The sequence below is a fragment of the Mirounga angustirostris genome, unplaced genomic scaffold (assembly GCF_029215605.1).
Source record: "Mirounga angustirostris isolate CCGP_5_RB_7025 unplaced genomic scaffold, mMirAng1.0.hap1 SCAF_15, whole genome shotgun sequence".
Taxonomy (NCBI): Eukaryota; Metazoa; Chordata; class Mammalia; order Carnivora; family Phocidae; genus Mirounga; species Mirounga angustirostris.
Window position 1 is genome coordinate 80,300,690 of NW_026991723.1, and position 22,840 is coordinate 80,323,529.

Sequence of the window (22,840 nt, forward strand, 5' to 3'; positions counted from 1 at the left end):
GCTGTCACCTTCTGTTATGCAGCTTTCTCTGTATACAGGACATTTTGAGTGCGAGCATACCTGCCTGTTCCATGCCTACGGATCAAAAGATACGTGAACTCAGAATGTGGGTGGACCTTGTCAAATTGCCAGGATAGGACCCATTCTTAAGAGGAAAGAAAGTCACGAACCCGCACACGGGACTGCGGAGCCTCCTTCTAGGTGGGCAACCTCGCTCTCCCTCTCCAATTCCTATTTCAAGGATGGAGGCAGTGAGGCCGGGCGACGGCCAGGGGCACACAACTCGGAGGCTGGACCTGAGCGCCGTGTCTGGCCTCGCGACCCAGGGTCCCTCCCGCTAAAGCGTCAGCGACTTCTTTACCCTCCCTGCGACTGGGGAGAACCCTTCCCCTCCTCCCAGCCACCCTCGTCTCCATGCTTGGGGTCGTCTCACCGATGGTTCTCGTTGAGCAGGGAGAAGAGCGGGCCGAGGCGCAGTTCGGCCGCTAACTCGCGGAGCTCGCTGAGCGGCACGGTCTGCAGCACCGAGTGAAGCGCGCGCAGCTCCTCCAGCGGCGCTTCCAGTCGCGACACCTCCCTCAACAGCGCTAGCGCCTGGGCCGCCATCGTGCCCCCCCCGCCCCGGCTCGCGGCTCCGCCGGCTCCCGGCTCCCGGCTGCCGGCTCCCGGCGCGCCGCTCCGAGCCTCGCGAGATTTGCGGGGCGCAGCCTCCCTTCGCGGGGTTTCCGCCGGGACTGCGAGCTGCCCCGGCCGCACCAATAGCAATGTGGGGGCGGGCGGGCAGCGCGCGCGCTGCGGGGCCGCCAAGCCTCGCGAGACGGAGGCCGTCACGGGCCGGGCCAACTGTCGCCGGTGGTTACGGGGTTGCGGCCGGGTGTCATCGTGGGCGCCGCTTGGTGGGTCGCGGAGGCCGACTTTCCGGTCGGCTTGCGTATTTCCCGCAGAGAGCGAAGGCGCGTCAGATGCCCGGCAAGCGGAGTGGTGACAATGAGGACCCACAGAAGGTTAAACGGCCTCGCGGGCGGCCGCCCGGTCCCAAAGCCAGGCTGTCGGCTGCGGCGAGGGCGGCGGTGGTGGAGGCCGCCGCGGCTTGGGCAGCGGCCGAGGCCACCCCCGGCGGCGCGGAGGCTATGGGCATCCTGCTTCCGGGCCAGACACGAATCAAGAGGAGGCGGAGGGTCATGCCTCTGGAAGACAAGATGAAAATTCTCGAGAAGCTGGAAGAAGGCGTGAGTAACACCGACGTGGGGCGCCTGTTTGGCGTCAACGAGTCGACCGTGCGCACCATTAAGAAAAACGAGAAGGCCATCAGGGCCAGCATGGAGAGTGTTTCGCCCGTGTCCTCCAAGGTGCTGTGCATTCCCCGTGACGTAAACATCGAGAAGATGGAGACCGAGTTAACCTTCTGGGTGGAGGACCAGACCATAGGGGGCCGGCCTCTGACGCTGAAGGCCATCTGCAGCCAGGCCAAACGCATTTACAAGCAGCTGGTCGAAACCACTGGCAACGGCAACCCGGATAAGTTTCATGCGAGCAAGGGATGGTTTGAGAAGTTTAGAAATCGCTACAGTCTGCGAAATTCGAGGTTGATGGGGGAGGAAGAACCCCTGAATGCCCAGTCGGCACCCAAGTATTCCAAACAACTGCAGAGACTGATCAGAGCCAGAGGCTACGTGCCTCAACAGGTCTTCAACGCCGAGGAGATGAGCCTGTTTTGGAAGTGCATGCCTTCACGTACTTTTAGGGAAAAAGACAAAAATCCCGAAAGCTTAGAGGAAGCTAAGGACAGGATTTCCCTCATTTTTTGTGCCAACGCCGCCGGTGACAAAATGATAAAGCCCTTGCTGCTTTATAAAGACCCCAATCCCACTTGTCTTTTGGAAAAAGATAAAAACCGCCTTCCTGTGTTCTGGCGATCACACCCCAAAGTATCATTAACTGCTGCCCTCTTTTTGGATTGGTTTCATAATTGTTTTATCCATCAGGCCCGGAGTTATTTAATAGAAAAAAATCTTGAGTTCAGAGTGTTGCTAATTCTGGACAGAGGTCCCAATCACCCAGACTCATTATTCTTTGCTCATCCTAATGTTGATATTGTGTTCCTCCCTCTGGAAGGCACTAGCTATCTTCAGCCCTTGGACCAGGGTATAATTGAAGCATTCAGGAGGTATTACACTAAGCATATGTTTGACCACTTTGCTGACTGTATTGAAAAAAACCCCTGTCTTACTTTGAAAGAAACATGGCAACAGTACAACATTGCTGATGCTTTGGTAGTGATAAAAGAGGCAATGGATGATATAAAACCGGCTGCTCTTAATAAAGCCTGGTGGAAACTTTGGGATGATGTTGTGAATGATTATGCGTGTTTCCCTAGAGCTAATGAAGAAGTTGCAAAAATCGTAGAGTCTGCAAAACGGATGGACTTTAAATTCCTTGACATTGAAGAGGGTGAAATTAATGAGCTGCTCAAGTTTCAGGCTTTGGCCATAACTGAGAGAGAGTCTGTATCAATAAGTACGGAAGAAGACAAGTCCCCGGAACCAGAGGTAAAGATGAATTTAAGGAAATTGAATGCTGTCTTACGCCAGGCCTCAGACCTCATTGATGCTGCAATTGATATGGATCCTTTCCTGGACCGAAGTTTGGCCTTTAAAAAAGACTTCAATAAATTGTTATATACCTATAAAGAGGTACAGAAGAACCTTCAAAATAAAGCAAAGGAGTTGAAGAAAGAAAAAGACACAAACAAAGAGGAAGTAGTGTGGATGAAGAAGATGGATACAGAATCAGAGTCCGAAGGGGAGTCTGAATCTGAATCCGAGTCTAAATCCGAATCTGAATCCCATAAGGAGGAGCAGGTAGAGAGAAGGAAAGAGGACAAGAAGCCTCCAGAAGAAGATCCTGGACCCTCAAGCAGTGGCACTGAGACTCTCACTATATCTGAAGAATCTGCCAAAGCCATAAATGCAGAATTGGACTTTTGGAATCTAACCTTGGAATTGAATCTGGAGAGAGTAGATGTGCCTGAGTTAAAGGAAGAGAATCCAGAGGCAGTTCCTTCCAAATGACAGTTCATCTCTTGCCATTTTTCCCCTGTTGCCCCAACATCTCCCTTCATCATGACCATCCTTATCATCACCAGCCACACATCCGTATCATTTAGTCATTCAACAAACAGTTACTGAGCATAAGCTGTGTGGGGTCCTGTGCTAAAATTGGGGACATCATCTCAGGAAATCATCTCGGGATCTAAGGTAAATAGTCATTAACAGTGGCTACATTTCTTATTAATGTAATAGGTATAAAAGATCACAGTCTTGACTTATTTTACTGGACTTTGGATATAAAGGTTTTCTTAGGACCACAGCTTCATTTTCTCTAAGCCAGTTTTTCCACAGATACTAAGTTCTTCAATCACAAATGGAGATTTTCTGAGTTAACCCTGGTAGTCAGTATGAGATTACTTGCTTCTGGATTTTGTTTGTTTGTTTGTTTAAAGGTTTTATTTTTAAGTAATCTCTACACCCAATGTGGGGCTCAAACTCACAACCCTGAGATCAAGAGTCACATGCTCTGCCACTGAGCCGGCCAGGAGTCCTGAGACTACTTTCTTTTGAAAAGCTGACATGGTCTTACGTTTTCTACAACATTCTTACCATCAGTATTCTTTGTTAATCCCGCCCCCGCCCCCCGAAGGTGGCATTAGCCCTTCCTTTACCAACACCACCGTCGTCCCCCCCCCCCCCCCACCCCAGAGCTCAAAGAGTTTATGTAATTGGCATAAGTCTTCACAGCTAACTATGTAAATGATAAGGCCAGGGCTACAACTGGATTATTAACTACTTTGTCAGACACTGGTGAGAAATGTGGGCCTTTAAGAACTTAAGAGTCCCAAGGAATGAGACAGACAGTAAACAGATAATTAAACACAAAGACTGTGAACTGGCAGCCTGCAAGCCAGATTTGGCTAGCAGATGTGTTTTGTTTGGTTTACCCAGCATACAACAATTCTGAATTGGTTTCCAGCATTTCCCCGGCTTGCTAAGGTACTGTTTACATACAATATAGAATTCACCAACATAAGCGTATGTTGAATTTTGTTGAATTTTTTTAAACGCTTGTGTAACCACTACCACAATCCAGATATAGAACAGTTTCCTTAAGAAAGTTTACTTGTGGCCTTGTGTACTCAGTCCTTTCCCCTGCCCCAGAGATATCATTTAAAAATTAAGATATTTCACATAAAAAGCTGGATTAAAAAATTGCACACCCTGGCATCAGTGGACTCTGCATCCCCGAAGGGCAGCAGTCAGTCATTAGCTTGCTGCTCTTCTTACTTGTTTGCAGCTCCCCATAGTTGATGATGTCGAATGCTGCAACACAAGTGTGTACGAAGTGCCTTAGGGGAAATAGAGGACTGTGGGACTAACCCTGCAAAAAGCTTCACGGAGCGGCTGGTCTAGAAAGATGAGTGAGTTCGTAGGTTTAAGCCAAGGAGAATTAGATGTGAGATCCTGGGAGGAGGAGGTGCTGTGGGGGGATGGGAAGGTAGGGGTGTGTGTGGGTGTGCGCACGCATGTATGTATGTGTGCTTCACTTGTTTTTGTAGGCAGGATGGACCCCTATAAAGTGGAAGAGTTTTGTGTGTGTGTATTAGTGTTTGTGTGCCGTGGTTTCTGGAAGTTTTATATATCTAAGAAACTTAGATCTCTTTATCTGTACATGTGGGGATTTTATCATTTTTTTTGTTGTTAGAATGGGAAGGGAAAATTAGTATTTTTATTTTTGGAGGGGTTGTAGGTCAGCATATGGTGTCTGGGTTTTTTGTTTCTAGGAAGAGAATTGCCTAGTGAGAATTACTCCCTCTTTCCCTGCCCCCTCCCCCTGCACTTTGTCCTCCCCGCCAGCCTGGCTGGGGCCTGGCTGGGCAGTGGGGCAGGCAGCAGGTGGTGAGGGGATAGGGCAGTGTAGGCCCTCAGTGCCCGCCCATCAGGTTGCAGCTCAGCCCGAGGCTGCAGTTTGCTACAGCTGTGCTACTGAATTACCAGTGACGCCATGGACAGGCTGGGCGCTCGGTGCCCTCTGCCAGGCTGTCTGCGGCCCTCTGTCCTCATATGCTTCCTGGTGAGTGTCCCATGCTACGGCTCTGTGAACTCTCTCACCCCTAGACCTCCAACCTGGGGAATTGAGGGGAGAAGGTGTGTTTCTTTTTTCTGCTCCTGGGATTTTGAGCTGGGAGCAGGCAGGTAGGAGGTGGAAGGGGGAATCCCCCGAGACACACGACCCCTTCCAACCCCGCCCCCCCACCGGTGTCCTGGAGAGTGTATAGCATGCTTCTGAAGATTACCAGCAATGCCTCACTCCCCATTTTGTGAGGAGGAAGGACTGGGCTGCGTTTCATTGCCAGGGTTGTCCGGGGAGGTGATGGGCTGTCTGCTGGTGAGTTCTGATCTAGGGGTCACATGGTAGATTCTTTTAACCTTTCTCTTGCGGTCACCATCTCGTTTTTTGTTTGTTTTGTTTGTTTGTTTGGGTTTTTTTTTTTGCATTTGAAGAAGAGTTTGGTTTTCTTATCTCTGAAATATCTTCAAATGTTAAGGTTGGAAGTGGCCACAGAGCACCACCAGTGGTGTGGTGGTGGTGTTTGAAGGGGCGGTGGAAAGAACTGTAGGAGACGGTCAGAAGTCTTGCTCACTTTTTGGGTGATTTCTTCTCTGTGGCCGTTACATTGCTCATCTGAAAAACTGGCACAAATCAGTGGCTCTTAACCTTTTTGGAACTGTAGATTTTCTTGATTTGTGTGTGTGTGTGTGTGTGTGTGAAAATTGTGGATTTGTACGAGGAAAATGTATGGCTAAACACAATGTAGCACTCAATTCCAGAGTATCACAGGTTCCTTAAAATTAGGTCGATTACAAGCTTAGAACCACTGGGTGGCTTCTGAGGCCCCTTCTGCCTTAACACAGGTTGTAAAGTCAATCATAACCTCTTCAAAGCTATGTAAATATTCCAGGACAAAAAAAAAATGGCAGAATGAAATATGAACCAAAGGGATACATAAAATATTTTAAAAGAATGTAAAATTAGAAAAAGTGTTTAGTGAAAGGTAAGTATGAAAATGGTATAAAGACTTTAAAAATTATAGTGAATCTTTTTTCCATTATAATATTTCTATTGGGGAATATTCTGATGTGTGTATTTTCTGTCAATTTTGCATTCATAGAATGTCACAGAATATGTCATAGAATGAATATATTGTAGTCCACCCTTGGTTCCAAACTGTCCTCTCATGCTTCCAACACATTGTGGCTAGGTCCACAAACATTTCTCAAATCTCCCTGTCAAGGGTGGTAAAGTCCTGCACGTGTGAAAATGAATGAGACTGTAGAGCTCATGCCCAGTGGGGGAGACATGTGTAAACAGCTGTCTGTCCTTCACTGTGATCAGTGGAACAACAGAAGGATGTGAGCAGCAACTCTGGCCTCTACCTACCTACTAGATGCCAAGAGCATCTCCTCCCCAGTCATGACAGTCAGAATTGTCTCTAGACGTTGTCAGATGTCCCCCCGGGGGCAAAATTCCTCTGAGTTGAGAACCACTGGAGTATGTGAAGCTGAAATGACCCCACTAAACCCATTCCTAGGCATGCTCACTGCAGTTCAAAGAACCCACAGTGGGATGCAGGAGTCTTGGATTAGTCTTGGTTCTATCACAGTTTCTGTATGTTCTGTCTGTTACCTTGTTTGTGAAATGATGGGTTATCTTAGATACCTGAGGGCCCATTTACCTCTTAGCATTTTGACTATGAGTTCATATGAGAGTTTCAATACATTTTAGGTGAGTTTATAGTTAATCCTGTAAGTGCAGTTTCCCACTGATACCTACTGGCTGAAATGTTCCAGATCTTCCCTAGGGATGGCTTTTTTGGTTGGGGGACAGGCCACTACCCCTTTTGTCTAGATTCTGTGCTGGAAGCCACTTTAGAGTCATTGGAGCCTTACAGTGTTTTAGTATATCCAGTTCTCTGGTCAAAGCCAAAGCTGGTGACTCAAAAGCCCTATCTACTTCACTATTTAGTCTTTTTTTTTTTAAGATTTTATTTATTTATTTGACAGAGAGCACACAAGTAGACAGAGCGGCAGGCAGAGGGAGAAGGAGAAACAGGCTCTAGGCTCCCCACTGAGCAGAGAGCCCAATGTGGGACTTGATCCCAGGACCCTGGGATCATGACCTGAGCCAAAGGCAGACACTTAACCGATTGAGCCACCCAGATGTCCCCACTATTTAGTCTTAATAACCACATCTTGCTGGTGTAATTATTAATTCACTAGTTTACAAGTATTTATTGTGAACCTTCTGCGTGCCATGAACTGTGTGGGGGGGTACAGTGATGAGCAAAGCACGGTGCCTTTCTTTATCGGATCAGTGATTACAAAGTCTTTTTCCTATCCGGTTTGAACCCATGGCAACTCTGAGATAGGCAGTAGAAGTGTCAGAATCTGCATTCTCTAAGGAACAGTTACGGAAGGGAGAGGAGGTAACTTGTCGAAGGCCACAGGCAGTGAGCAGTACTGGCACTAGGATTTAAATCCTGCTCTCTAGTGCTTTTACTTTTTTCTTACAGTCTAGTTGAGTTGTCATTAAAAAACACACACGTGCAATAAAAGCTTCACTGAGAAGCCTGGTTCTTTTGTTCTTGTGTGGTCACTGGTTTAGTTCAGAGGACTGGTATTTTGATTTGGAGGTGTTGGCGGAGGTGGTAGGAGGGATTGAGGAACCCAACCCAGACAGGCCTCTAGTCAAACTGAAACTCCAAACATTAAAAACGCTGCTCAGGCCCTGCCAAGAAGTAGGAGCCAGGCTCCAGGCAATACTGTGGAAGGAGTGGAAGGACAGAGGCTTATTTGAGTGAGGCCTGAGCCCTGGGCTGGGAGGCAGGAGAAGCGCACTTCTGTTCAGCCTTGCCTGAGTCACTGCGGGCCTCCTTTCAAGTCGCCTCTATCCTGTTAATGGCTCCATGATCTCCCCCAAGCAGAGAGCCCTGGAATGGAAGCCGTTCTCCAGTTGTTTCCAGTTCCTCTTATTTTAAATGTTTATCATTAAAATAGTAAGAACAATTGTATCTTGAGTGTCTTTTGCTCTCACATTGTCACTGCCATCTTCTTTGCTCAAGATTTTAAGGTCTGTTACCTAGATCATTGTAGTGGCCTTTTAAGTAGACGGCCTTCTGGTCACTCCTCTCTCTGTTATTCTTCCCAACTTGACCACGTTTATTACTCTCCTACCTAAAAACCTCCGACGGCACCCTATCCCATGAGTACAAACCCCAAACTCCTCTGACTGAGCCTTCTCTTTATAAGGCTAGCCAGTCTCATTTCCTCTTGATATCATACCTGCAGATTGGAGATCTCATCTATCCCATAATACCTCTTGAGTTTGTACATATTAACGTTTACTAGGAGTACCTCCCTCTCCTCTTGTAAACTTACTTAGGATTTCAGATCCAACTTAGACGGTACCTTCCCTTTGAAGCCTCTTCTGCTCCCTCAGGTACAACCTTCCTCTAGGTCCTACCACCTCTCAGTTACAACAACACAGGTCACATTACTTTGAATTAGGCTACCTTTTCCACTGGACTACCCACAGTGCCTGCACAGACACAAATGAATGGAGGTGAAATTAACTCTCTACGACATCAGTAGATCATTCATAAATAATCCCCATAGGATGATAGTAGTTCAGTGGATTCCAGTTGGCATTACCTCCAATAGCAGTTTTATACAATCAGAATGGATTTCTGCTCATCCAGATGACAATTCCTAATCTTGGCTTCACCAATTACAAGCTATGTGATCTTGATTTCTGAGCCTCCATTTTTTTTATCACCTGCAAAATGCAGAGGAAAATATTTAGGCACAAAAACTTAAGCACTAAAGCTCAATACAGATACCAGGAATTATTTTGTGGATGGGGAATGGGGATGAAAAAATGATGCTTAGCCTTGGTTACAATTTGCTTGAGCTGGCAGATCGTGAATTGGCCATGTCACTGCTGACCTGTGCTTTTTTTTCCCTACCATGTAGATCCTGACAGCTTCTTTCCTGTCATACCCCATATTCAGGACCCTTAGCCTGCGGCTCCATTCAGCTGTCACCGGCAGCTATGTTTCCGGCACTTACTCCATCGTCTTTGTCAACTGTCCCAATGAGCAAATTGCCAGAGATATTGCCAGGTACGGTGAAGGGGCTTAGGTGCTGCCCCAGGACGCTGGGGGAGCTATCGGGATACTCCACTATGTCCACTACACAGCTATCTGCTTGAGGTGATAAGAGAAGCATGGCTGTATGATCCCCCGACAGATCCTGCTGCTGGGCCTGAAAATGTTGAGTGGTGCATGGGAGCGTTTAAGGGATATGAGGCCCAGAGAGCTAGGTGGCTTGCCCAAGGTGTTAAGGTCAGAGGACAAGGGAACTCTGCAGGCTGAGAATTTAAGTCTTCTAATACTTGGCTCAGCTCTTTTTCTTCTTAGAGATATTCTCTTAGCTTACTCCTAGAGGTGTTCACCATGGCAAGTGAGGAGGAGGAGGCCATTCCACATATTTAGCAAATTTCTTTCTTTCTTTTCTTTCTTTCTTTTTCTCTTTCTCTCTCTCTCTCTCTCCCCCTCTCCTCCTCTCCCCCTCCTCCCTCCCTCCCTCCCTCCCTTCTTTCCTTCCTTCCTTCCTTCAAGATTTGTTTATTTTAGAGAGAGACAGAGAAAGAAGAGTGTACGAGCAGGGGGAGGGACAGAGGGAGAGAGAAAGAATCCCAGGCAGACTCCCCAGTGAGCATGGAGCCAAATGGTGGGGCTTGATCCCACATCCCCAAGATCATAACCTGAGTCGAAATGAAGAGTTGGATGATCAACTGACTGAGCCACCTGGGCGCCCCAGTATTTGGCAAATTTCTTTCTTTTTTTTAAGATTTTATTTATTTATTTGACACAGAGAGAGAGAGAGCGAGCAAGAGAGGGAACACAAGCAGGGGGAGTGGGAGAGGGAGAAGTAGGTTTCCCGTTGAGCAGGGAGCCTGATGCGGGGCTTGATCCCAGGACCCTGGGATTATGACCTGAGCTGAAGGCAGACGCTTAACGACCGAGCCACCCGGGCATCCCAGTATTTGGCAAATTTCTTTAAAAGCAGCTATGGTGTGGTACAAAGAGCACTGGACTTACAATCAGACCAGGGTTTGAATCTTGGCTGTGCCACGTCAGTAACTGTGTGACCCTGGGCAAGTCGCTTTCTTTCTCAAAGCATTAGTTTTCTGAGTTATAGCATAGGATAATGCCACTTACCTCACAGGACCCTTGTGAGGGTTAAACGATAGGAAATATGTACAGTTCTTACCCCAGTAAAGTGGACATAGCAGATGCTCAGTAAATGTTTGTTGTATCTGAATGTCCCCCATCACTCCTTTTTATAGCTGTGACTTTGAAGAGGGTTAATGGGTCTGGAGGGCGATGGACTGGCTTACTCTATAAACTCAGCCATCTTGAAATTGATAGACTAAGTTACAGTGTTTTAAAATGTTGAATCTGGTCTTTAGGGACACAACAGCTTCCAAATTCTTGGTCACAGATTAACCTTGCAATTTATTCCATTTTTCTTCCCCCAACCAGAATGTCTATGTTTTCCCCATTACACAATGTTACATTTGGAGACTAGCACTTGCCTGAAAGAACCCATGATTACTCCAGAAATACGACCATAATATTTAGCAGCTAGGAATTGAAATCCCTTTAAAGCTTCTGGTGTACCTAGGGTATGTGCTAAACTGTTTGAATCAGCTGCTCTGAGTCCTGTCAGGGAACAGTGTCAGCTCACATCTGTGAGGTGGGGTATTGGGAGGACAAGGACTCTAACTCCTGGGTCCTAGCTAGTCGAAAGGCCAGTTCAGTAAATGGATCCATGTATGCTTGGGGAGCGGTCTCTGTTGACTTCTTGCATCCAAGGTTCTGTTGAGAAGTCAGGTGTTTGTTGAGTCTCGTTCTTTGTAGGTAATGCTTTTGGTCTCTGATTTTAGGAGTTTCTCTCTATCTTAATGTTCAACTATTCATTTGGTAAATATTCTTTCTCTATTCTTTCTGTGTCCGTTTCCTGGAGCTCCTAGTTAGGTAGATGTTGAGTTTGTTCTCTGGGACTGAACTTTTATATTTTTCTGTTTCTTTATTCTACATGCTGGGAGATTTTGGAGCATTCTTCTCTCTTCTTTGTTTCTCAGCTCTTTTGCTATTCAGCCCTCCTGGTTTTTTGTTTAAACAATTATAGTTTTTTAAAAATAGTTTTTTAATAGTTTTACTTTTCAAGATTTCTAATTATTTTTAATAACCAACTGCTCTTATTTCATAATTGATCATATTTTATGGATGCAATAACTTTGCCTTATCTCTGTAGATATTAATTATACTTAATATATTTTAAATTTTTTTCCAATTTTATTGACCAATTATTGACATATATAACATTGTGTAAATTTAAGGTGTACCACTTGATACTTTATATAAATACATATTGCTAAATGAGTACCACAGTAAGGTTAGTTACCACATCCATGACCTCACATAGTTTATGTGTGTGTGGTGAAAACTTTGAAGATTTGCTCTCAGCAACTTTCAAGTATATATAATTATACTTATTTTAAAAGCTTGGTTTTGAAAGTTCTATTAACTGATTCTCTTGTGTAAATTCTTCTGTTCGTTCAGTTTTGTCTCTCTTGGTTATTGACCTTCCTCAGTTACTTGGGATTAATTGGGACCTCTCTCATCTTTTTTTTTTTTTTTTAAAGATTTTATTTATTTATTTGAGAGAGAGAGAATGAGAGAGCACGAGAGGGAAGAGGGTCAGAGGGAGAAGCAGACCCCCCCGCTGAGCAGGGAGCCCGATGAGGGACTCGATCCCGCGACTCCAGGATCACGACCTGAGCCGAAGGCAGTCGCTTAACCAACTGAGCAACCCAGGCGCCCGGGACCTCTCTCATCTTTTTAGTCACGTTTGTTGGGGGGGGGGGGGGGTGCAGAAGGGCTGCCAGGAATTGGCATTATGCAGCACTGTTTTCAGTGAGTGGGGGCTGGGGGCCCTCGTGATGGCTCTCCTGGCACATTTAGCGCTCCTGCCTGGCGACAAGCACTCCATCACTTGTGCCTGGGCCCTGGGAGATTCCAGGGGTCCACCTGCTCCTGCCGTGACATCCCAGCTACTCACCTGGATGGTTGCCTCCATGTTCCTGCCTGCTCTGGTTCCCCCGTGGCCTCCAGACAGGGACTGTTGCTCTCATCTTCTGTGGCAGTTCCCCTGCCTGCACCCACTCATGTCTCAGGGTGGCCTTTTCTCCTTTGGGGCTTCCTCGTAGTTGCTGGTACGTAACACGTTCTTACTGGGTGCTGGCAGGGCTGAGTAATGAGCATTTCCTGTTGTCTCTACGGTTTGTTAGTCCACCCACTTGACCTGCAGGTCTGAAGTGGAGCCTTTAGGGAATATGGCTGTGGGGCTCTCACTCAACCTAATTTGTTTCGTAGTTTTTATTAATGGTTTCGAGAGAAAAGAGGCAGACAGGTTTAGTTGCCAGAGTTTATAGAAGGAGAGTAAATGGTACATGATGGGGAGGGCCGCATGAACAGGAGCAGGCAGGAACCCAAGCTTAGCTACAGAACCAGCACTGAGGCCAGGTCCCTTAGCTCTGGGCTAGTGGTCTGTCTTCTGTAGTGTTCTTTAGAGATTAGTCTGCTGCCTCTCAATTCTGGGTCAGTTCAGTTCTGGTTCCTGGCAGGTTCTTAGATCTCTTCATTGAAAGACACATCCTTAGCTAGAAAAATTACCTAGAAACATTTCTTATTGGGGCCGGGGTGAAAATCCTGAGTGTTGAATCAGAAGACCTGATTCTAGTGTCCTCTTTGCTGCCAACTCCACATAGGACCTTAGGCAAGTCTTCCTTCCCTGGGCTTCCATCTCCTGTATATAGAGGGAAATGGATTAGATCCGGGCGCAAACACAGATACCTACAGGCAGGCCCCTAAATGAGCAAAGTGGGCTGGAGTGTCATGAGGGCAGGTGATGGTGGATAGCAGCCCTGACTCTCCCTGTGTGTTGGGAGGAAGAAGAGCAGTGGGAACTGTGTGGACCTGAGAAGCGGATGTCACGCCTCAAGGGAGTAGCCACTGCTCAGCTCTAGCTAAACGTGACCTTGTCAGACTGTAGTTCTAATGTTACCAGGCTTACTTTCTGGTGAGAAGATAGATAATCTGATTTTTTGAGTGTGAAATATCCTAATAATAAATATTAGTAACAGAGTCAAAATTTTTAAAAATTCTGGGGATGCCTGGGTGGCTCAGTCAGTTGGGCATCTGCCTTCAACTCGGGTCATGATCCCAGGGTCCTGGGATCGAGTCCCGCGTCAGGCTCCCTGCTTCGTGGGGAGCCTGCTTCTCCCTCTGCCTCTGTCTCTCTCTCTCTCTCTGTCTCTCATGAATAAATAAATAAAACCTTTAAAAATTTAAAAATATTCTGTAAGAGCCAAACCATGTCTGTGGTCTGTGATTCACTAGTCTGTGAATTTGGCAGTTTCTCAAGGCCCTAAGAGCTCTATGTGTCTCTGTCCTCTGCTCTCCTCAGATGAGCCTGTGTGTCAGTCAGCTGATGTGCTCTCTTTTGCTTTCACGCTCTCTGGTTGTGTTTTTGTTTTTGTTTGGGGTTTTTTTTGGCTATAGGGTCATTTTGAATAACACAGTCCTCCATATTTCTACAGTGTTTTACCTATGGACAGGTTGCTGTGATCAGTCACTGAGGAGTTTACATTCTAGGCCTTTGAGACAATGGGATTATTTTTTTTAAAGGTTTAACTCACTCCTTGTGTTTCCTTGCCACCTTCAGGAGCAATAAAATGTCATTTCTCAGTGGACAATTGAATAAGACTTGCCATGGTTGCTTAAACAGATTTGTGCCATGTGCCTCTCCTTACAGTCAGGGACTTATTTAGCTCTGGAACTTTCCAAGGGAATGCCACATTAATGTGGAGCCTTAAAAAGAGTACTGTTGAACCTGGAACTGGAAGAGAAAGTAGGTCAGTTCTCTTGGCAGCAGCTGAGGGCAGGAGGGATCGGTGTGTAGGGCTCAGATGAGGTTGATCTGGCAGGGTCCAAGCACTTCAGAGCACAGAGACCAGCCCCCGCTTGGCGGCCTGAGACCTGAGAAAGGTTTGTCAGGGCCGGCCTGATTCTGAGGGCTTCCGGTTTGTTGCTTGGGAATGCTTCTTTGCATCGATGATTTGGTGGTGCCCCCATTTCTGTGACACCTGCACTAATTCTGTGTTCCCCGGGGCTCTGCACAGGAATCAGAACGTCAGACCAGGAGCTCCAAGCTGTGGTCTGCCCAAAAAATCTTAGAGGTCTGCAAAGTGATGGCTGTGCTCTTAGAGCTGTGGTGGAAACCTTTACATAAAAAAGGTGAAAAGAGCCTATATTTGCCAAACACAGGGTATGATTTTTTTTTTTTTTTTTTTTTTTTTTTTTGCTTTTACTTGGACTTATAGCTGTTCTGTGTGGTCACGTGGGTATCTATAGATCAGAAGCAGTGAGTGTCAGCCCGACACATACCCAAGAGATAACAGCAGAAGATGGTGATAGACTAAAATGATGGTGGAAGGGTTGGAAACTGCTGACGAACTGATCCTGTTATTGTACAGGAGAGTCAGCTTTAGTGAGGGGGACATGCCTATCTTGGGTAGGGGCTCAAATACTTATTCTAAGAATGAAAGAAAGAACATGGTTAAAGTCACGTGCAAGGTCGGAAATGGAATCCAGGTCTTGTGTCCAGTGTTAATCAGTTTCCCTTCCCCAAACAGACTGGGCCTGTCCTTAAAACTGCCTTGCCATAGCTACTTCCTTCCTTTCCTCCCCACCCAGGGAAGGATTTATAAACTGCGCTGTCTTTAGAAGTTCTGTGGTGTGCATGCTGGTTATGGAATGTGTTGGCTTGAGGGGGAAGGGTTGCTCTAAATGGTTCTCAGGAAACCAGAGTAATTCCCAAGAACTCCTGTCCCTTGTCCCTTTTCTTAAGATGTTGGGTACTTACCTTGGTGACGGTGACTCTGTCTGTTTGCTTTAGGGCTAGCCTGGATAAGAAGCTGGCTGCCTCTGTGAACATCCTGCCCAAGGCATCCTCACTGTGAGTTTTGCTGTGGCCTGTAGAAGGGTGTGGGGGTGCTAGGTCAGGTCCTGGCTGGTGGAAAGAGCACTCAACTGCTGGGTATTTGTTTAATGAACACTTCATTGTTAATTTGTATTCGGAGGAAGTCACCTAGTGGATTTCTGTCAACCAACAAAAGCAAAAATAGGCTGTGTATGGAGAAGGGAGGAAAAAGACCTAGTTCAGAAAAAGCGAATCTTGTTTGCACATTCTTTGTTTTAATTAGTTAGCTTGCTGTTAGCAAAGAAGTCCGACTGGGCATTCCATCCCTGAGTAAGCCTGTTAGGGATATCAAAGAAAATAATTCCCACTGCTTTTGAATTCTCTGGAAAACTTTGAGGGGTTGGCTTATGTGACAAGCTGTTTCTGGGTTGTTTGCCTTTCATTTTTTTAACACCCTCACTTGAGTTAATTCTGGTCTTTCCATTTCCCTCATAAAAATATGTCAGCATCCCAGTACTAGCTGTGCAGGATTTGTCTTGTGCCTTAATCTCTCCCATCCTAGCCTGTTTCTCATCTCCTTCTTCCCCTGGTTGGGTGGGGGGAGGGAGGGTGGGTGAGGAGAGAGAATATCTACTGTGAAGGTCAAAACAGAAAAGTGCTCTATAATGGAAGCTCCCTCCACACCCCTCCCCCAACGATGTCATCCCCTCAGGACTCACATCATCTATAGCTATAGCTCCCAAATTTGGCTGTGTTTTAGAGTCCTGAGCACCATTCTAGATCTGCTCTATCATTCTCCCTGAGAGTGGGGCTCGGGTCACTGAATTTTTAAAAAATTGTGTAGGTGATTCACATAAAGCCTGTCTGGGAACCAGTGCTTGGGAACTAGAACAGAATTTCAGCCTCACATTCCCTTCATATGTCCATCCTTTTTATAATTGACCCCTTCACCATAGCACCAGTGGTCTAGGTCATCTTAGACTTGCCCTGAGTCAGTATAGATATTTTCAGGCCAACTTTCTTTCCCTTCCATTGATACTGTTTTTGGACTCTTTTCTGAACTTCATTACTGACTTTGTTTTTTAACTTTTGGACCTGTTTTCATATGTTATAAGGCTCACTTTCCCTGAAGTCTCCTGTGCTTTTTTGATTATCCATTTGTGGGCACTCCACTTTGAGAGTCAATAATAAAAGTATCAGTAGTCCAAAGGATGGGAGGGGCCTAGAAGCCAGGAGTATGGGATGAGCATAGAAAGAGCTGAAGGGGTGCCTGGGTGGCACAGTCGGGTAAGTGTCCAACTCTTGGTTTCGGCTGAGGTCGTGATCTCAGGGTCGTGAGATCGAGCCCTACGTCAGGTTCCATGCTTAGTGCAAAGTGTGTTTGAGACTCTCTCTTATTAAGATAAATAAAATCCGAAAGAGCTGGAGATGCCCAGTTTGGAGGAGAGAAAACGTAAGAGTTTCTGCAGGGCTGCCCTGAGGTGGCTCTTCATATGGAAGTTGGAGAAAACGACTGGGTGGCAGATGTTGGCATGCCATAAAGAAAACCGTCTCATGTTTTCTAGCCTGTAAGGTAGATCGATGGACTTCTTCAAGAGATGGTGAACCTCTCACCCCCAGGAACGTTTAGGCAGCTGCTAGAAGCATTCATTAGAATGGTTGGACTAGATGACCTTTGGGGACTTGGCCAATTCCAGATATTTTTATGTGGGCTTGGAAAGATTTTAAAGTTTCTACCTTGGTAAGTCACCTGACTGGGCCAGGTCAGGCATCTCACTGGGCTCATCTTGTGAGCATAATAATTTGCTTTTGTTCTCTTCTTCTAGGTACTTTTGGAATGGAGAAATCGAAGAAGCCACTGAAATCCTGTTGGTGAGTGAGGATGGGGGGGTTGGGGCCTTGATAGAGGAAGAGTGAGACCAAGGCCTTTTCCCAGGTTCCAAGGAAAATTGAGCAAAGATCAACCGATTGAGGTTCTTGCCCCACATCAGATGCCCTAGGCTAATTTGTGAATGCACCAGTGCCTGGTCACCTGTAGGAATGCTGTTTCCTGAGTGGCCAGATGAATCAGTAGCTGCCCAACTGGGCCTGAGGTCCTCCCTAAAGCAGGGATTTTTTTTTTTTTTTCCTTTACAGCTAATAAAGACAAAGACTTCCAAGGTCCACGTGCTATCCAGCTATATCAGGTAATGTTGGCATCTCTTCTCAGGCAGGGACGTACTAGGGACTAAGTGAATAAGCTTGAAAATCAGGAGACTAGAGCCTAGTCACCAACCTCCCACATGACCCTCGGCACATCCTTGCCCCTCAGATTCTTCATCTGTAAAATGAGAGGCTAGAATGAGTTTGTTGACAATGGTTCTCAAAATTTTAGTCTCAGGATCCCTTTACACGTTTAAAAATTATCGGGGGGCCAGAGGAGCTTTGTTTGCATGGGTTATATTAAAGTTTATTGTGTTAGAAATTAAAACTGGGGCGCCTGGGTGGCTCAGTTGGTTAAGCAACTGCCTTCGGCTCAGATCATGATCTTGGAGTCCCGGGATCGAGTCCTGCATCGGGCTCCCTGCTCAGCAGGGAGTCTGCTTCTCCCTCTGATCCTCCCCCTCTCATGCTCTCTGTCTCCCATTCTCTCTCTCAGATAAAAAAAAAAAAAAAAAAGAAATTAAAACTGATAAATTAAAAAAATATTTTAGTTCTTTTAAAATAATAATAGGTATACCTGGTGGCTTGGTTGGTTAAGCATCCAGCTCTTGATTTCAACTCAGGTCATGATCTCAGGATCCTGGGATTGAGCTCCATGTCAGGCTCTGCGCTAGGCATGGAGCCTGCTTAAGATTTTCTCTCTCCCTCTCTCTCTGCCCCTCACCCCCCCAAAATAAAACAAACAAATACGTACACTGACGTGTGTCCCTAAAATAAGAAAATTCACTGTCTTGAGTCATTGGATAAAATTACCCCAACTCCCAAATGTTTAAGCACCTGTGCATGTGCCATGATTACTAAGGATGCTATCTCATGAGAACTTGACCGTGCCTCTTTCACTGGAAAGGAAGCAGGGATTATCACCCCATTTGACAGATGGGGAACTGAGGCCCAAGGCCTCACATATCTGCCTTGTGTGCTGAGGGCCAGGTGAAAGAAATGGAGAGAAGGGAGAGATCCCTGTGGCTTTGGATAGTCGAGGAAGATCCCTTGGAGAAGGTCAGTGGTTGAGTTGGGACTTGAGGGATAGATAAGCTTTTAAGTGATCAACGGAGAACTTTATAGATGGACAAGAGAATCCGGAGGTATGGGGGGGTGGGGCTTGTTTGGGGAAGGCACAGTGATGAGTGTGGGATAGTAATGAAGATAGTAAGTGACATTTAACGAGGGCACACAAGGCTGGTCAGTATACCAGGTAAGCGCTTCATGTGTCTCATTGCATTTAATCCTTGGCAGTCCAGTCGCGGAGGAACTATTTTTATCCCCTCTTTTGTAGGGCCTTTGGAGAAACAAAGTGACCTGTCCATAGTTCCATAGCTATGAGGAGGGGCAGACTTAGAATTTGAACCCATGACTGTGAGACTAAAGCCATCTGGCCCAACTCCCCACTTGTTGACAGGTGGGAAACAGGCTCAGAAGCGGTGGGCCACTGCGCTGGACAAGATGGGCTACGGCAGATCGCAGGGCAGCTCAGGTGACACTTTCCAGTTGGGTCTAATTGCATAGACTGGTTCTAACCCTCATCACTTACAGGGCTCTGCTTTCTTTCCAAAGGTTGGTGCATCCTTTTGAAATCCCAGAAGTCTTCAGTCTTCCCATGGACCAAGGAGATGTCCACTATTTCAAGTGGCTGGAGGAGGGCATGGAGGAGGACTGATTTGGGGCAGGGGCGGGGGGAGGCTTTTGTGTCTCCTGATGGCTGCCTCTAGGGAAGGGGGGTCTCTCTCTGTTTCCTGGCACCTCTGGATTCTGTGTCATTACATCACGGAAGAGCTAAGGAACTTGAGAGGCTGAAGGTCTGAGCCCCTGAGGCTGGAAGAAGAGGCTGGGTTGGTCGGGCCAACCAAGAACCCGGTGGAATTTGTCTCGAGTGCTTCAGGCTTAAAGGTGGCCAGGGGGTGGGAGGGCGAGGATGGTTATGTGGGGAGGCCAAGGGGAGGTGGCAGTGAGGGTGAGGTTTGTCATCTGCTCCTTCAGTCACTGGGCCTACCTCGAGTGCCCAGGATGTAATTACTCTTCTGCTTCTCATGAGGAGGAATGGACCTGGTGACCTGTTTACCCGAAGTGTGTGGGCTGAATGTCGCCTTCTAGGGGAACTGGCAAGCCCTTTATCCAAAAGGATGAATTGCTAATGGTAGAAATTTAGGGACAAGCAGGATTATTTCTTGTAACTAAAGATGCTATTTGTTATTCCTGAGTCCTGAGGAGGTGGGAATGGGCTTCATGAGTGTGGGTAGGACTGGGGGAACATTAGGTATTAGACACAGCCTCATGGCTTAGAAGCAGGTCTAGACTCTTCTGTAGCCTGAATGTGATGGGTATCAGAAGGTTCTGGTGCCTTGCTCATTGGAGACATAGGTTCTGAGCCCATGGTACTAACCTTGTCAGTTGAGCATTGAAACTGAGCATCCTAAAGTGGCAAGAGCCCTGGGAACTGCCAGACCAGTGTTTTCCAGACTTGTTCCCTTGGGTCTCAGAAGTTGACAGATGGTACCCTGGGTGCTTCCTGGGTGGGGGTAAGGGTATGAGGCTCCCCACCCATACCTCAACCAGTATAACTACCTTTTACCATTTTTATGTATTAAGCTCACTTGTAAGATTTTGGGTTTGGTTTGGTTTTGTTAATTTTTTTGGTTAAAAGCTAGTAAACCAGTGTTCTAAGCCAGTCTCCATTTTATAGATTACCAAAGGAAACTGAACTGCACTGAGGTCCAGCAAGGGGGTGGCGTGTTGCGTTAAGGATGGTAAGGCCAAGCCTACTCACCCTGTGTCTGGTGCTCCTCTACCTGCTCCCTGGGTCTCAGGTGGAAGAGAGCAGGGAAGGCAGAGCCCCTTTGGGGTGAGAAGAAAGACTTGAGCTAGGCCCCCTCCATGAACCTGTCACAAGGTAACCTCGCTCTGGGGAGACTCATGGGCAGTTTGGGTGGGGGTCCACAGACCTCTGTGGAATCCCAGGTCTTCCCAGAGGGAAGGGTATGTGGGATGGGTATTTACTGCCAGGCTCTGGTTCTGACACGAGCTGTGCTTCTTAAACCTTAGTGCCTCCAAATATAAAATGGAGGCCCTCCCAGGGCCCTTCTGTGAAGCTCTTGTAGGGACTTAAGGCAGAGGCTCTTCCAAAGGTCCAGAGGATCCTTTTTTGATAGCCAGTGGGGATTTTGGAGGGTTACCTCAGGAGAAGGACAAAGAGAATGATAATGGTGATGTCCCTTTTTACAACAGATGTTTCTGATACACGCGAAAATCTTGGATAAAGTAAGCCCTAGGGAAAATGCTTTGGGGACCCCAGAAGGACTGCCTCTGTTGCTTTCGGGTTAGAGCCCAGTTTCTTTCTTTTTTTTTTTTTTTAAAGATTTTATTTATTTATTTGACAGAGAGAGAGAGCATAAGCAGGGGGAGTGGCAGGCAGAGGCAGAGGGAGAAGCAGACTCCCCGCAGAGCAGGGGGAGCCTGATGCGGGACTCGATCCCAGGACCCTGGGATCATGACCTGAGCCGAAGGCAGTCGCTTAACCAGCTGAGCCACCCAGGCGCCCTAGAGCCCAGTTTCTTGGTCTGGCCTTCAAGGCCCTTCATAGCCTTGCCTCCCCTCACTTTTTCCATCTTCACCTTCCACCTGTCCTTGCCCACGCTGGCAAGGAGATGTCTCCAGTAGGCTGTGTGAAGCTATTCCTGTGTTCGGGCCTCCCCTCGGCCTGGAGCGCCGCCCGCATGAATGCCTGGGAAATCTGGCTGCTCCTTTGCAAGGCCAGCTCTGCTTGGAGGGAAGCTCTCTGGCCTCGGTGTCCCTGTTATCCTTGTGTATCACGGTCATCCTCCTGTTTCTAGATCATGAACTACTCGAGGTCAAGGGCATGTCTGAATCTGTTTGAGCTCTTGCACAGGATTGGGCAAGGATTTGAATAAAGAGTTCTCTGTAGCCCACAGTTACTCAGCTATGGAATTGGCAAAGTCCAGCCTTTTTTCTTGGAACTTTCTTAAAGTGGGACTAATTCCAAAGGAGATTTTTCTATTTCTGGCCTTCATTGGGGCATTTTCTGTGCTGACTGCACAGAAAACTGTCTCTTGGGGGACTTCCTTTGCCTCAGTGTCCCAGCTGGCTACAGGAAATGGGAGAGGGGAGGACAAACGCCAGCTCTCTGCCTGGTGCTCTCCTAGGTTCTCCACATTATTTTATCTTCTAACTCATTGTTCTCCTCAGCTGGAAGCTGACTCCTGAGATCAGAGAGCATGACACTTAAAATACTTGGCCGACTAGGCTGTGAACCCATGTGTCCAATTCTAGATCTGATGCTCTTACTGCCTCCTTCAGAGAGGTTGGACATACCCTTGGTAGGCCAAACACCTTGAGAGCCTACTGTAGCCAATTCTAAAAGAAGGGGTATTGGTTCCAAAAAACTCTGTGCAGTAAGTTGATCTGACACTTAAAAATGTATTGTTTACTTCTCCCCACTTATCTGGAGGCTGGTGACAGGATCTTTATTCTGCAGATGAGGGAACAGATCTAGAGGAGATGAGTGATTTTTCAGGTCTGCGTGACTCCCAGCTTACTCACCCTAGACCACACTGTCCCTCCAGAGTGCTGCTGTGGGGCTGGGCTAGGACCTAGACTAGCGGCTCCATGCAGGAATGCCTTCCCAGCATTTCTCAGGGAAGGTCTGTTTTTTGAATCCAAAATCTCCAGAAAAGTCACTTGAGGAAATGAGAAAAAAATATTAAAATTATCTGTGAATACTGAAGCTTAAAAGCATAGAGATGTCAACTGGTTTGAAGAAATCATCAGATAAAAAAAGCAAGAAACACCAACATGCGGAGTTGAGGGTTGAAGGGAACCAGGACAGGAGTGCGCAGGAGAGAAATGATTACCATGGAATCAGTCTTGCTTGCAATTGTTGCTGAGTCCCAAGTGCATCTGTCTAGCCCTATCTGCTGCAAACTGAGTTATTTTTGCAGATAAGTTTATACACATAGTATACATTAAACAAATTCTGTGAGCTTTGTTTGAAGAAATAAGCTTTGAAAGAAAAATAAATTTTAATTGAGCAATTCCGACATGTGATTTCATGTAGTATTCTTAACCTTGCTAGGATATTTGAATGTTCTTTGAATGCTATCCAGTAACGTTCCCCGGCATTTTCCAGTGTTTAAATATTCCCTATAGGCTACAGTTCTTTGTAAATACTACTAAGTAAAATTCCTATTTGTTAAAATTTTTTCAGATATCTATGATAATGGGGAAAATATGAAAAATGTTTTAAGTATTTTAAGAATAACTTATGATTTGGGGAATTTTTGAGAATTCTAATTTCTTGTTCCTAAGCTCCAAAGGTAAATATTTATTGTAAATCTGAATCACTAATCTAGACCACAGAGAACCAGGCACTCTTCAGCCTGGGAAGGACCACTAATCTGAGGAGGTCTATACAGCTGTTCACTTTGGAACTTGGACTGGAACCCAAGTCTCTTGACACCGCA

The 22,840-nt window shown here is 46.6% G+C and overlaps 2 protein-coding genes across 18 annotated transcripts in view; one reads left to right on the forward strand and one right to left on the reverse strand.

The window, feature by feature from the left end:
- PSMD5 (proteasome 26S subunit, non-ATPase 5) overlaps positions 1-833 on the reverse strand; it is a 21,302-nt gene extending 20,469 nt beyond the window's left edge. The window contains exon 1 of one of the 2 annotated variants that reach the window (XM_045883036.3): positions 434-833. In XM_045883036.3, the coding sequence (XP_045738992.1) occupies positions 434-606 (173 nt within the window). In that variant the 5' untranslated portion in view covers positions 607-833. The remainder of the gene's footprint in view (positions 1-433) is intronic. The other variant, XM_045883037.3, reaches the window with a different exon arrangement.
- Positions 820-22,417, forward strand: LOC123849953 (protein CutA homolog). Of its 16 annotated transcripts, none has more exons than XR_010407743.1 (6): positions 820-3,257; positions 9,087-9,235; positions 15,141-15,200; positions 16,991-17,036; positions 17,301-17,350; positions 18,643-22,417. XR_010407743.1 is itself a non-coding variant. In XM_064579553.1 (5 exons), the coding sequence occupies exons 1-5, from the start codon at positions 14,434-14,436 to the stop codon at positions 18,662-18,664; spliced, it is 255 nt and encodes an 84-aa protein (XP_064435623.1). In that variant the 5' UTR covers positions 12,980-14,433; the 3' UTR covers positions 18,665-22,417. The 16 variants fall into 16 exon arrangements, 3 of the variants coding, with proteins under 3 accessions (XP_064435623.1, XP_064435622.1, XP_064435621.1); XR_010407744.1 differs by having other exon boundaries at positions 18,766-22,417; XR_010407745.1 differs by having other exon boundaries at positions 18,921-22,417.
- The last annotated feature ends 423 nt before the right edge of the window (positions 22,418-22,840 follow it).